The sequence below is a fragment of the Eptatretus burgeri genome, chromosome 2, assembly GCF_056783735.1.
Source record: "Eptatretus burgeri isolate ZD-2024b chromosome 2, Ebu_testis_v1, whole genome shotgun sequence".
In the NCBI taxonomy this organism is placed as follows: domain Eukaryota; kingdom Metazoa; phylum Chordata; class Myxini; order Myxiniformes; family Myxinidae; genus Eptatretus; species Eptatretus burgeri.
This window is the reverse complement of record NC_140962.1, coordinates 4,183,024-4,195,756: the sequence shown is the minus strand read 5'-3', so window position 1 is coordinate 4,195,756 and position 12,733 is coordinate 4,183,024. Positions and strand designations below refer to the sequence as shown.

General features: G+C 42.9%; 1 protein-coding gene and 1 long non-coding RNA gene across 4 annotated transcripts in view; one reads left to right on the top strand and one right to left on the bottom strand.

The window, feature by feature from the left end:
* LOC147031288 (uncharacterized) overlaps positions 1–9,938 on the top strand; it is a 153,406-nt gene extending 143,468 nt beyond the window's left edge. Inside the window, exons 2-3 of the long non-coding RNA XR_015052734.1 lie at positions 9,423–9,594; positions 9,779–9,938. This is a non-coding gene — a long non-coding RNA (uncharacterized LOC147031288). The remainder of the gene's footprint in view (positions 1–9,422; positions 9,595–9,778) is intronic.
* ABCF1 (ATP binding cassette subfamily F member 1) overlaps positions 1–12,733 on the bottom strand; it is a 130,890-nt gene that overhangs the window by 15,478 nt on the left and 102,679 nt on the right. For all 3 annotated transcript variants that reach the window (XM_085861197.1, XM_085861191.1, XM_085861201.1), the window contains 5 exons: positions 7,124–7,236; positions 6,845–7,025; positions 6,642–6,716; positions 6,059–6,129; positions 5,854–5,886 (listed from right to left, as the gene is read on the bottom strand). In XM_085861197.1, the coding sequence (XP_085717323.1) occupies positions 5,854–5,886; positions 6,059–6,129; positions 6,642–6,716; positions 6,845–7,025; positions 7,124–7,236 (473 nt within the window). The remainder of the gene's footprint in view (positions 1–5,853; positions 5,887–6,058; positions 6,130–6,641; positions 6,717–6,844; positions 7,026–7,123; positions 7,237–12,733) is intronic.

Genomic DNA, 12,733 nt, shown 5'->3' with positions numbered 1-12,733 from the left:
TGCAGTAAAATATACATATATATGCAGTAAAATATACATATATATGCAGTAAAATATATATATATATATATATATATATATATATATATATATATGCAGTAAAATATATATATATATATATATATATATATGCAGTAAAATATATATATATATATATATATATATATATATATATATATATATATATATATATATATATATATATATATATATATATATATATATATATATATATATATATATATATATATATAGTTACAGTTCTTAGAACCGCATGCATCCAACATAAAGTGGACCCAAGACAGTTATTCCATTAATATACGTGCAGATAATCCCTTCCCTTTTGTCGAGTGCAGTGGTTTTCAAACTTTTTTTAGTGGCGACCCAATTTCAGAACCTCTCGACATCGCGCGACCCAAAATATTCAAAACTCAATTCATAATATATAAGATAAGATTTCAGATGACACAAGAACATTTACTGTTTACTTTATTCACCATTGTCATGTTTTCATAGACGAGTAAACGGAAAATAGGCGACAGTATCCAAATAGTGGTTGAATGTTTCAGAAGTTTAGTCCGAATGACATTTAGATATATCAGTGAGAAGGATGAGCCTGTTTTTCAGAAACCAACTTCTCTATTCGTGGAGAAGTCGATGACAATGCCAGGATCATATCATGCTCCATTTCTAGGCGATTTCTGTACTTTGTTTTAATCACCACCATGGTGGAGAACGACTGCTCACAAAAGTATGATGAAGGATATGACATGAGAACCTTAATGACGCGCCGTGACAGGGTTGGGTACGACAACAGGATTTTGCACCAGAATGTTGACATCAAATTCGTCCACGCAAGAGCCTGCACTCCTGAATCCTGCTGGAGCTGTACAAGCTCTTCCTGTGCTGTATTATCTTCATCAGCAATCGAGTCCAGTGGAGCTGTGAAAGGGTCCCGAACCACAGAAAAGGACTGCACATCCAGCTCAGAGAAATAGTGCTTGAACTGTTCAATGAGCGACCGAAGGTGACGTGCTATCTCCCCAGAAAGACTGTCGAGCTCAGTATCATCGTACTGACAGGTCGTTAGATGCTCCACCAGACGGGGGAAAAGGCTGAAGCGCTTCACAGCTGCTTTGTCTGCCAGTAATTTTAGAGTCGCCAGAAATCCGCTCATTTTGTCGTGAAAAATCATGAGGTTGGCGTCTTTGCCTTGGAGGGAGCGGTTGAGGACATTGAGACGTTCAAAGATGTCAACGAGATAGCACAGTTCTGACAGCCAAGAGTCCGACTCAAGCAACGCTAACCCATGCCGTTTTCCCTTGTGTGCGTAGGAAATCCTTCAGTTGATCTTTAAGCTCGTAAACGCGCAGAAGAAGGTTTCCTCGAGATAACCATCTGACTTGAGTGTAGAATAGTAAATTCTTATGGTCGGCGTCGATCTCCTGGCAGAATAGCCTGAATGACCTAGTGTTGAGGGCGCTCGATTTGATGTGATTCACCATTTTTACGACTTTTGATAGCACGCTCTGCAAGGTTTCTGGCAAAGTCCGAGAGGCGAGCGCTTCTCGGTGAATCATGCAGTGTACCATGGAGGTCTGAGGAGCCACCTCAAGCAATTTAGCCTTGAATCCAGAACGCACTCCTATCATTGCTGGCGCGCCGTTTGTTGTAGAACCGAGCAACTTTCCGAAGTCCAGATCATGGTCACGATAAAACTGCTCTATTTCCCAAAACGTCCTCGCCTTTGGTGGTGGCCTCCAATGGTTTGATGAGCAGAGGCTCATGGACAAAGTTATCAGCCTTGATGAAGCGGAACCAGACAATGAGTTGCGCGTACGATGCGATATCAGTGGACTCGTCCAACTGTATGGTGTGCCACGGCAATTCCTTGATCTTCTGTACGACCTGAGCCGTTACGTCCAGACTCATATCTTCAATTCTGCGTTGGATGGTGTTATCAGAGAGGGTTATAACTGCCAGTTTCTTCGCCGCTTCCTCCCCAACCACCAGAGATACCATGTCCTTTGCACATGGCAGCACGAGTTCTTCCGAAATGGAGTGGGGCTTTTTAGTCTTGGCAACATGGAGCGACACTCGATACGAGGCCTCAAATTGGTCTGATGGCATGTACCCTCTCTGTCAAGACGCGTATTCTTGAGTGCAAGAAGTTTCCTCTCAAAGAACGCTCTCTCCTTATCCTGATAAGGTGCATGTTTTGTAGTGAAATGCCTCTGTAACTTATTTTGTTTCATAGACTCCATAGAAAGCACTTCGAAACAAATCACACACTGAGGCCTCTGTGCCCCACTTTTATCCACCACGTAGTAAAATCCAAGGTCCAGACATTTATCCTGGTAAGAACGTTGTTGAGATTTGCTGGTGGCGGGTGTTGCCATCACAAATAAGGTCTTGAGTCGTACGTGAAGACGTGAATAGACGTTAATGATAGAGTCAGAGTCTGAGTCTGAGAGGCCGTGGATCAAACCACTAATTTCCCACCAAATTGAACTGCCCTTCAGCGAGCCCTTCTACGCATCGGCTGGATCCCATTCCAAGAGTCATGTTGCGCCGGTTCCCATACTTTGAACGATCCGCTTATATTACATCCCGTAAAAGCGAACACCGATCTAAAATAGACAATTTTTTTTCGCTGCAAGCGGACGCTCGCGACCCCACAAAATTTGCTCAGCGACCCCACTTGGGGTCGTGCCCCCGGGTTTGAAAAACAAAGGTCTGGTGGGACGACAGGGGCGTGCGTTGCGAGGATCTCATAGTTAGGTTTGCTTACATCATTCCTTCTTCATTTCATTTCTAACTTCATTCCTACTCTTCTTTTCTGATTATTCCTGAGGTAAATCTGAGCCATGTGCACCCTTCGCTGTGAGATGGGTCCTCAGCAAAGGCCAAACATGCATTACAACCCCACCCCTGCGAAGAAAATACAGCCTGACAAATGCACGCACAGTGGTAATTTCCACCCAATGGACAGGAAACACACCCAGCACGATGCCCACGCTGCATGGAACACGTACCGAGGAGATGGAAGAAACATCACCTTAGAAAGGGGCGCTCCAACACCACATGAGCATCGACAGCACAGAGCTCCCGTCCTCAAGCGATCCCTCAACCCAACATTTGCGGCGAGTTATACAGTATGCTTGGCAGCTCGAGTTTGTCGACTCAAGCTTCCGATGATCTGGGGAAGATGGCCGGTTGCATTGAAAAGGCATACGAATTAAAATCTCTTGAAAAGGCTGCACGGATGGTGTTTTTCACAATGCAGGAAACACACGCAGCACGACGCCCACGCTGCACGCAACGCGTACCAAGGCCGATAATAGAAACGCAACCCCATGCCACGTTGCGCGGGATGCGAATGTGCAAGGCGCAAGCGGCACATTCCTTTCAAACCATTTATGGACTCATTATATCGATTGGGTTTTGCCCCGTGCACACGATTGCAGAATCAGGCGAGCACTGGCCACGTGCATAATGGCGGATCGGAACGGAAGATGTTGTACGGAACGTGATCTCAAAGGCAGACCCGTGCGCCGCTCGTGACACTTTGTTATCGTACAGAGCCGGGCACGAATGGATACATCTTACTGTCTTTGCATGAGTTCGCCATAACATCGTACCTTTGGTCCTCGCTGGCAGCTGAGTACCCGGCATATATATATATATATATATATATATATATATATATATATATATATATATATATATATATATATATATATATATACATACATACATACATACATACATACACATATACACGAGCTGGAGTACTCGGCGTTGCCCGGGGGAAAAATAGGAATAAGAAAGGGGTAAATTGTTGTGCTTAATATGTATCACATTTATACATCACATATAATTTGGAAACATTTCACATTTCTTTGTCATTGTCAGCGTTTGTCATCAGTGCTCCAGTGCCTTGGGGTAGACCATATTGCGTGTCTGACTGTTGGGTGTCAGGATGCTGAGCTTCACTGCGCTGCTGGTCCGAGAGGCGGCTGATCGCTCCTCTTCAGTCTCGTTTTGTCGCTGCTGCTGTTGCCGCTGTGCCTGTTCATTTAGCCTGGCTGATCGCTCCTCTTCAGTCTCATTTTGTCGCTGCTGCTGTTAGTGCTGTGCCTGTTCATTTAGCCTGGCATTTTGCTCCTCTCTAGTCTCATGTTGTCTCTTAGTGCGTTTTCGTTTCGCTGCAGCTGCCTTGGGACCAATGGAGGTCTTCCTTTTTCAGGGCATCTAAAATCAGAAAGTCAAATTTTGATCAGAAACTTTTTAAACATTCACTGGTCTGTCCATCCACTGGTCCGTCTTTGTCTTATTTTGATTAGGTTGTGAATAAAAAAAGTCATGACGCGGAAAATCAATCAATTGCGGCAGAAAAATTGAAACAGCCCCCCCCCAAAAAAGCGACAATTTTTGGGTTTTTTTTTTAACATCTGAGGTGTGCTGTAGTTCCTCTGAGACATGCTGATTCCGAATATGCCTTTAGTTTTGCTCTGAAATGCATAGTTCTCGAGTTATAAGAGGACAAACAAACATACACGACTACTTTATATATTTCAAAGAGACACACACATATATACACACACACACACACACACACACACACACACACACACACACACACACACACACACACACACACACACACACACACACACACACACACACACACACACACACACACACACACACACACACTTTCCTTGGTCAATTTTAAAATCCCAATCCCCTTTGGTGGTGATAAGCTATAACCAAAAGTTGATGGGCACTCTTCGATGTCACGATGTCGACAGATATGCCTCCGCCCACATTATTACATCATTATATGTATTTGCGCAAAGTTTGATTGAAATATCTGAACCGAGGTTCAAAACATTAAATAATTCTGGCTGCCAGACCATGTGTCCAATCAGGTTGAGATTTATAACATATATTCCCCATGACTACTAGATCATAATTGTGAAGTTTCAGGTTGATTGATGAAGCGGCAGTTCAAGAGAAAAGACTTCATTCAATCCATTTTGTTGCCAGACCATGTGACCTCTTAATTATTCGTGAACACCCTGGTATCCCCAAGGCTTAGGGAATGTGTGTGAAGTTTCCCCTCGATGTCAAGCCGTTCTGGAGAAGATTTTTAAAGGTTTATTCTTCAAAAAAAATCATAGCTGCTAAACTATGTGACCGATGACATTATCGAGTACTTTTTGTTCTTCATGAATAGGCACTCATGCTTGTAAAGTTTCGCTTCGATATGTTCAGCTGTTTTGGAGATTTTGGAAAGCTTTTTTGTTAAAAAAAATTTTTTTTTTTAAATGGCTGCCAACCCACATGACTGATGACCATCAATTTGGTCCCCGTTTAAATTTAGCCCGAGATGACCCTCAAACATTTTCATACTGATCGCATAAAGTTTGATGTATGCAAATATGATGTCATAACGAAGCCACCTATGACATCATAAAAATGAAATCACACTATTTCCCACGGGGAGTACTTAGGTGTCACGTTTCAATTATTTTCATGGAGGACTTTCGGAGATAGAGGTACAAAGTTCTGCCTTTATTCCAACATGGCTGCCACACCATTTGACATATGATGTCACAATTATCATTAAGGCATTCTACATGAGTAGTCGCACATATGGTGAAAATTTCCTGTCAATCGGATACGTGGTTGCAGAGAAAACAGAAAATTAGCATGGACGGACAACCTGAAAACATAATGCCTTTGGAAACTTCATAATCAGAAGCATAAAAAAGGCTGTGGAGATTATCAAGGAAGATAATGAGTGGATGGGGAGGGAGGTTAAGAGACCAAAAATGAAAATCTCACCAGGCGATGGTTTTTCCTCATTTCTCCCCGAAGCTGTAAATAACAATAAAAACATTTCTTGTGAACTCGTCAATGACAACTCCAAGTAAATATTCTTTCAATTTTTCTCAAGTGAGCATCATTTCCTCCAGTTCATTTCCTTAGATTTTTCTCATCGGCATAAAATTGAGAAATCAAATTATCTCAAAATTCCAATTTTACTCACTGGGGTAAGTTTTTCTGTAAGGAGCTGCAATAAGGTAGTTTTCCCAACTCCATTCGGTCCCACGATGGATACTGGAATGAAAGACGACAAAAAGTCAAATGTCGAAAGAGGAAATTGTGTTTGCATCTTCTTGAAGCAATTTTGCATCAGACCTTTATAGCTGGGCTGATATTCAAACCCAGGCTAGACTGCTTAGAGGTGACTGAGCGTCGTCTTTAGGCCATCCTGCCAGCCCGACTTATGGTGAATAAATACACAAAATGTTTTTTGTGAGAATGACCAGAACTTTGGACAATTTGCACAGTCTTTCCAGGTGGAGAACAAAAAATCCCAATGAGAAACTCTCTCCAATGACTTCTCCAGAAAGTGCGATGTGTGATATAGGGCAGGATACAAACAAATTGTGAAGCAGAAAAAGCAGAAAAAGGCTTGGTGTTTAAATCTGGTATGGATGAGTTGTTAAAATAAACAGAAGAAAAAAGTAAAAATAAAAACCCACAAATCAACATCCACGGAATCTACTGGCATTGAACAACAATTTGTTCAAACAGATATTTAAGAAAGTCATCGAACCTGAACTTACTTCTTGATTGCAAGTCAACCCCAAAGTCAAGGTTTTTAAAGAGCAGTGGTTGCCCTTTATATCCAAAATCAACACCTGGAGTTAACAGAAAAAAATGGTAAATGATGTGAATCAGAAAGTTACTTCAATTGCAATTTGACGTTGAATTTAATGGCAATTTATTGTATAGAAGATAATCAGGCAATTGTTGCACACAAAATTACCATGAAGGCCAAGGATGGGTGGATTGAGAGAGGGAGGGTCAGGAAAGGTGAAACGAACAGTGTATTCACGTGGACGTTTAATGAGTTCTGCCCGTGCGCCTGGATCTATTGGATCCTTTTGCCCAACAAAACCCTTCCCCTTTTGCTGTTTGCGTGTCAGCGTATCTCGTATCTGCCGCTCCTGAATGAGACGAAAGAAAGTTCATTTTAAGGTGAAGAAATTCAGGATCATGTCTAACATTTGGTGTTCAACAAAAACATTCCGACAGATATCCTCACCGCTTGTTTGCTGGACTTGCCTCCAGACTTGAGCTCCTTCATGCGTTTCTCCTGCTTTTCATAGAGCTTCAACAACTCAGCTTGCTTTTGTTTGTACATCTTCTTAAAAACGACTGAGAAAGAGAAAGATCAAAAAATTGTAGCACATTGAATTGGCAAAAGCAACAAGGATAGATAAATAGGAAATGAGGAGAACAAGAAATCAGTGCTATTTGTTGTGTATAATATAATGCTCAAGTACATTATGTAATTACATTGCTATTTGTTATAATCACAGTCCTCTTTTTAATGAACAGGTAATTCGATGTTCACAACCGGACGGTCACCAATCTAGTGATGAGTAGTCCTTGGGACTGTACATCGTCCGCCAGGAAAGCCCAAAAGATCTTTACTTTGGTTTTCAACATTACATTAACTCCAACGAGCCTACCGCCTGTGATGTGTTCGCTGGTTCCAAAGGATTGGGGGCCAAGTGAAACCCTCGACAAAACAACGTTTTTCTATCCTCCGAAATGAGGGGTTTCACGCCAATTCCCAGCGGCCGCAGCATTACTTGCGCCACAATTAAACATTCCTAATTCCGGTCAACACACCAAACCAACATTTCAACAAGCAGTCATAGACTGGTACTTACAAAATCGTCAACTTGACCTCTGACCTTGTTTCATAAAAGCTGTCTCAAGAGAAGGTAGCGACGCAAACCAGAAGTTTATACGATGAATCTGTACCAAACCATCAAAAATCGGAACGTCGACCGAAGCAAAAATCTCCATTTCTCCACGCAATTATTTTATATTATTTTATCAGTCACAAAACCATAATATTCGGCCATCCACCAACAATCTTCACATAATCCGATGGCTTAGCGAGTCAGGCATGCGACGATAACCTTTATTGGGATAAAAAATGACTTTTAAACACCATCTTTATCGAAAACACCGTCAGCGCGCACATGCAAAACCATACGTGAGTCAACGACGTGTCTGCTCGAGCGCACTGCATCACGTGACGACCCGTGACGCACGAGTGAAATATTTTTTATACAATCTTAAAACGTCTCCAAAACATCCGATTTTTACCAGAATTTCGACAACCGAGTTTTAAGCGTCCTAAGCGATCGCAAAAACAGAAGCCAAAATTAAAATCGAAGTTAAAACGAACTCGTAACGTCGAGCGAAGCAAAAATACTCCATTTCTCCACATGAATTTACGAAATTATGTTTGACCTCACTGTGACCTTGACCTTTGACCGATTTTGACCAAAATCTAATCAGCGCTAGCCATCACCCTCCTGAATTACGTGGTGTAATTTGACATCGGTAGCTTCTTCCGTTCTCGAGTTATCGTGCCTACAAACAAACACACAAACAAACACACAAACAAACAAACAAGCAGTCATAGACTACTACTTACGAAATTGTCAACTTGACCTCTGACCTTGTCTAATAAAAGCTGTCTCCAGAGAAGGTAGCGACGCAAACCAGAAGTTTCTACGATGATTCTGTACCAAACCATCAAAAATCAAATGTTTTGGATGTTTGACCTCACTGTGACCTTGACCTTTGACCGATTTTGACCAAAATCTAATCAGCACTAGCCATCACCCTCCTGAATCACGTGGCGTAATTTGACATTGGTAGCTTTTTCCGTTCTCGAGTTATCGTGCCAACAAACAAACAAACAAACAAACAAACAAACAAACAGAAACGGAAGGCATCAATATACTTACGAAATCTTTAGATTTTAAATCTTTAGATTTAAATCTTTAGATTTAAATCTTTAGATTTTGTAAGTAATAATGGAAAATAGGGGGTTTTTTTTGTAAAGAGCGGGAAGGAAGGACAGAGAAATAATATTATAATGGAGAGAATTCTGGTAGGATTATAAACCCTGCACCCACGAATAATCCTGTCAGACTCATGGCATGTTATGGCCCACACACTCACAAATAAGAGACAGCAAGAGGATGACAAGACCAAAAAGAAACTTGTACATGCACCATGCTTGCGCATGGTGGTCGTGGTTGCAATGGGTGGTGGTGGGCTCGGCTGCAACGGGATGCTCCACATCTCAGCCTTTTTGGGGTCACCCTCATGTGCTGTCTCAGGGACACAGAGCTGGTCCTGACTCCACACATCGATCTGGTCCAGATTCGCCCTCGCAGTGCGACGCTTTATTTCACCACTCACTCCTCTGACTTGGTGTCTTACGGCCGAGCCTGGTTCTGCACACAGCAACCGTTGAACTCATGAACTGAAACCCATCCACTCACTGTGCAGTTGTGCTCTGCTTTTTATAGATGCCAGCGAGTTGACGAAGTGATGAGACACTTCTTGCTCCTTCGAGAGTTGTTGGGCAGGGCGACTTTTGCACCTTTTGCTGGTCCATCTGCACCGATCCGTGCTCCAGAGGGCGAGATGGTTCAAGCACATTTCAAAAGATTCCAAAGAGGAACGATTTGGAGAATTAAGGTGCGTGACTGGTAGGAGCTTAGATACATTCTGTACATGATGATGGGGGAGGGGATGGGGACACTGGATTTCCGCCAGAACACTCTTCCACACATGACCTGTCATTGCACACAGAAACCAACACTTGTGCTGTACATTTGTTAATGAAATGTCTATTCTATCTTACCCCATTTCGCCCAAATAGCCGTCTCTGCAAGAATACCAACTCAAGCAAAGCCCCGAGCACCTATGATAAGCTTAAGTGCTCGAGCCTGCACATGGATCACCACCTCAAGGTATTACGTTTCAAACAAGCTAGCAAACATGAAAGAAAGTCATGCCAATACCTGTGCAGCAACTTTCCTCAAGCCCATTAAAACGATGGTGATCATAAGAAATTCAACATCTGAAATGATCCTTCTTGAGAATACATGAAAATGAAATGTGCTCATTTTTCCACGACTGGTATATGACAGTTTTATTTATTTTTACCTCCACCACCGAAGGTGGATGAGGTTATGTTTTCACCCCCGTCTGTTTGTGAGCAGGAGTTGTGGATGAATTCGGACGAAACTTGGTGGACAAGTTGAGTGTGTGACAATGAAATTGATTCGACTTTGGTGAAAATCCAAATCAGGAACCGGATACGAGAATTTTAAATTTTTTTTTCAGTGATTCTTCACCATTGAGAGATGGGGCCCAAAACGATATGTACCATGATAGTTCAAAAAGTTGTTGACGTATTTTGACAAAACTTGGTGGATGAGTTAGATCGGTGACAACAACAAACTTGTTCGATTTTGGTTCAGGTCTGGATGCAAATCCAGCCTATCAGTGGGATAAAAAAAAAAAAAAACTATTCAGCCTGGCTGCCGAGTGCCATTATCGTTCGTTTTGTATACGGTGCAGAGGCTCGTGTGGGAGCGAGAACACAAAACTGATCACGACACAACAGAACAAAAAGAAAAAAAGATAAGGAATAGAAGAAAAAAGAGTGGGAAAGAGGGTAGGGGTGGGGGACACACCAAGCAGGGTTGAGGGACAAAATGGAGTAAGATTTAGAGAAATAAAGGATGTGGGGAAGAGGTGGTGAGCACAGGTGAGGAAAAAAGAAAAGAGGAACAAATAAGTGGAGATGAGCAAGTAGTCTGGATTTTGGAAGTGTCACCAGATGGGAGTTACTGTCAGATTGTGTACACACTGCAGGAACTTGGAGGTGAGGGGATGAGGGGGGGATGAGCACAGCAAGGGCAGTAGGTGCAAGACCAGAAAGGAGATGGCAAAATACAGAGACCACTGACCTGTTTGCGATGTGAAAGTGATTGTCCCAGAGACTCGGCTTCATTGCAGGAGAGTCCAATGATTTTGAAGGCCTTTGTTTCCATGGCATCAAGGTGAGGAAGGTGTGAGACAGGGGCGCCATCCCAGAGGGGAGAGCAGTACTCCATCCAACTGTGGATGAGTGCCTTGTCGGTATATAAAAGTTCAGGCGTGCCAAGGAAAGAGTTTACAATGGAGGATGCCCAGTTGGTGAATGGCTTTGCTGGCCAACTTAAATATGTCATTTGAAAAAGAAAGATCATGGCTGATAGTGAGGACAAATGTTTGAGTGTTGAGGAGATAGATTTGAGGGTTTGCCAGACAGTTTTTTTGAGGGAGAGAGTGAAACTCTCCTCTTCTTCTTCTTTCGGCTGCTCCCGTTAGGGGTCGCCACAGTGGATCATCCGTATGATCCGCATAGTGATTTGGCACATGTTTTACACCAGATGCCCTTCCTGACGCAACCCTGGTCGCCTCTTGCGACACAGGGATCTGGTACACCTATTTTAACCGGGGTATACACCGGCCCAGTACACTGGTACTCATTTCACCGACCTCGGAAGGATGACAGGCTGAGTAAACCCCCTGGTGTATTAATTCAGTGGCCCAACGGGGCTTGAACTCAGGACCTTTTGGATCCCAAGCCGCTGCCCTAACCACTGCGCCAACACCAGGCATTGAGAGAGAGAGAGTGAAAATGGAATATTTATTTAAATCCTGACAAATCTCACAAGTGTTTGATCTACTCATGATATTATCAAGGTCTGTAGAGTGGGTAGCGGCTGCAGCTTGCCTATCTGAAGGATATGGGATGTTCCAGCAGAGGGTGGAGTCATCAGCAAAGTGGGAGTGTATTTCCCAAAAAGTCAGAAAGATCGTTTATGAAGATTAGGAATACAACTCTACCCAAGAAATTACCAAGGGGCACTCCAGAGCTGTGACCGAGAGAGGAGATGAAAGGAATCTGGTTGAGAGCCATGCGTTGGCTACGAGAGTAGAGTCACTCAGTCACCCAAGAGTGGAGATGGCTTCGGATACCGTAATCTGATAATTTAGAGAGCACAGCAGGATGCCAGACTATCAAATGTTAGGGGAGGCCAGAGGGACGATAGGGTGGGAGGAAGAAGGCCAGAGGTGAAGCAATAGAAAAGATGATTGCCCATCAATGTGCCTGTGGTGGGTGAGAAACAGATCTTGAGACTCAGCCTACTGCTGTGATATGCCAATAACAAGAACTTTGGACTCAATAGTCCCCACCATGTGAGCAAGACAAGAAGCAGTTGCAGCAGTCCAGAGTAGAGACCCACACTCCATCATACTTTGGATGGAGACCTTATAGACTGCAATGAACTGAGTGGTTCAGAATGAACTTAACTGTGAAGAATACTGAGGCAACTGCCTGCTTTCTGGCTCTCACCAGCCCAAGACAGCTTGTGAAAGATTGTGAGGCAAATTAATACCAAGGACTGCACCTCTTCAAGGGGACTGTCGGAGACGTAGACCGGTGGGTTCAAAAGTTGATCCTTGACGAAGGACAGAGTGAGAGCATGGGATTTTCCTGTGTTAAAAATAAATGTTCAAGGACAGCTGAACAACTACTTTTTCCAGATCTGCAAAGATGGATGGCAGAGCTGCCTACCTCTCAGAAGTGTGGTTTATTGGTCTGCACATCGTGACATCAGCAAATTATGCAGATGATTATTAAGGGAAGCAGTGAGGTCATGAATGTAGACCTTGAACAATGTGGGCTGTAAAATTCCACCTTGCAAGAGGAAAACTTTGATAGAATATGATGGGTTTACATTGTTACACCTTGGGTTCACAGTGGAGTTGTTGGAGC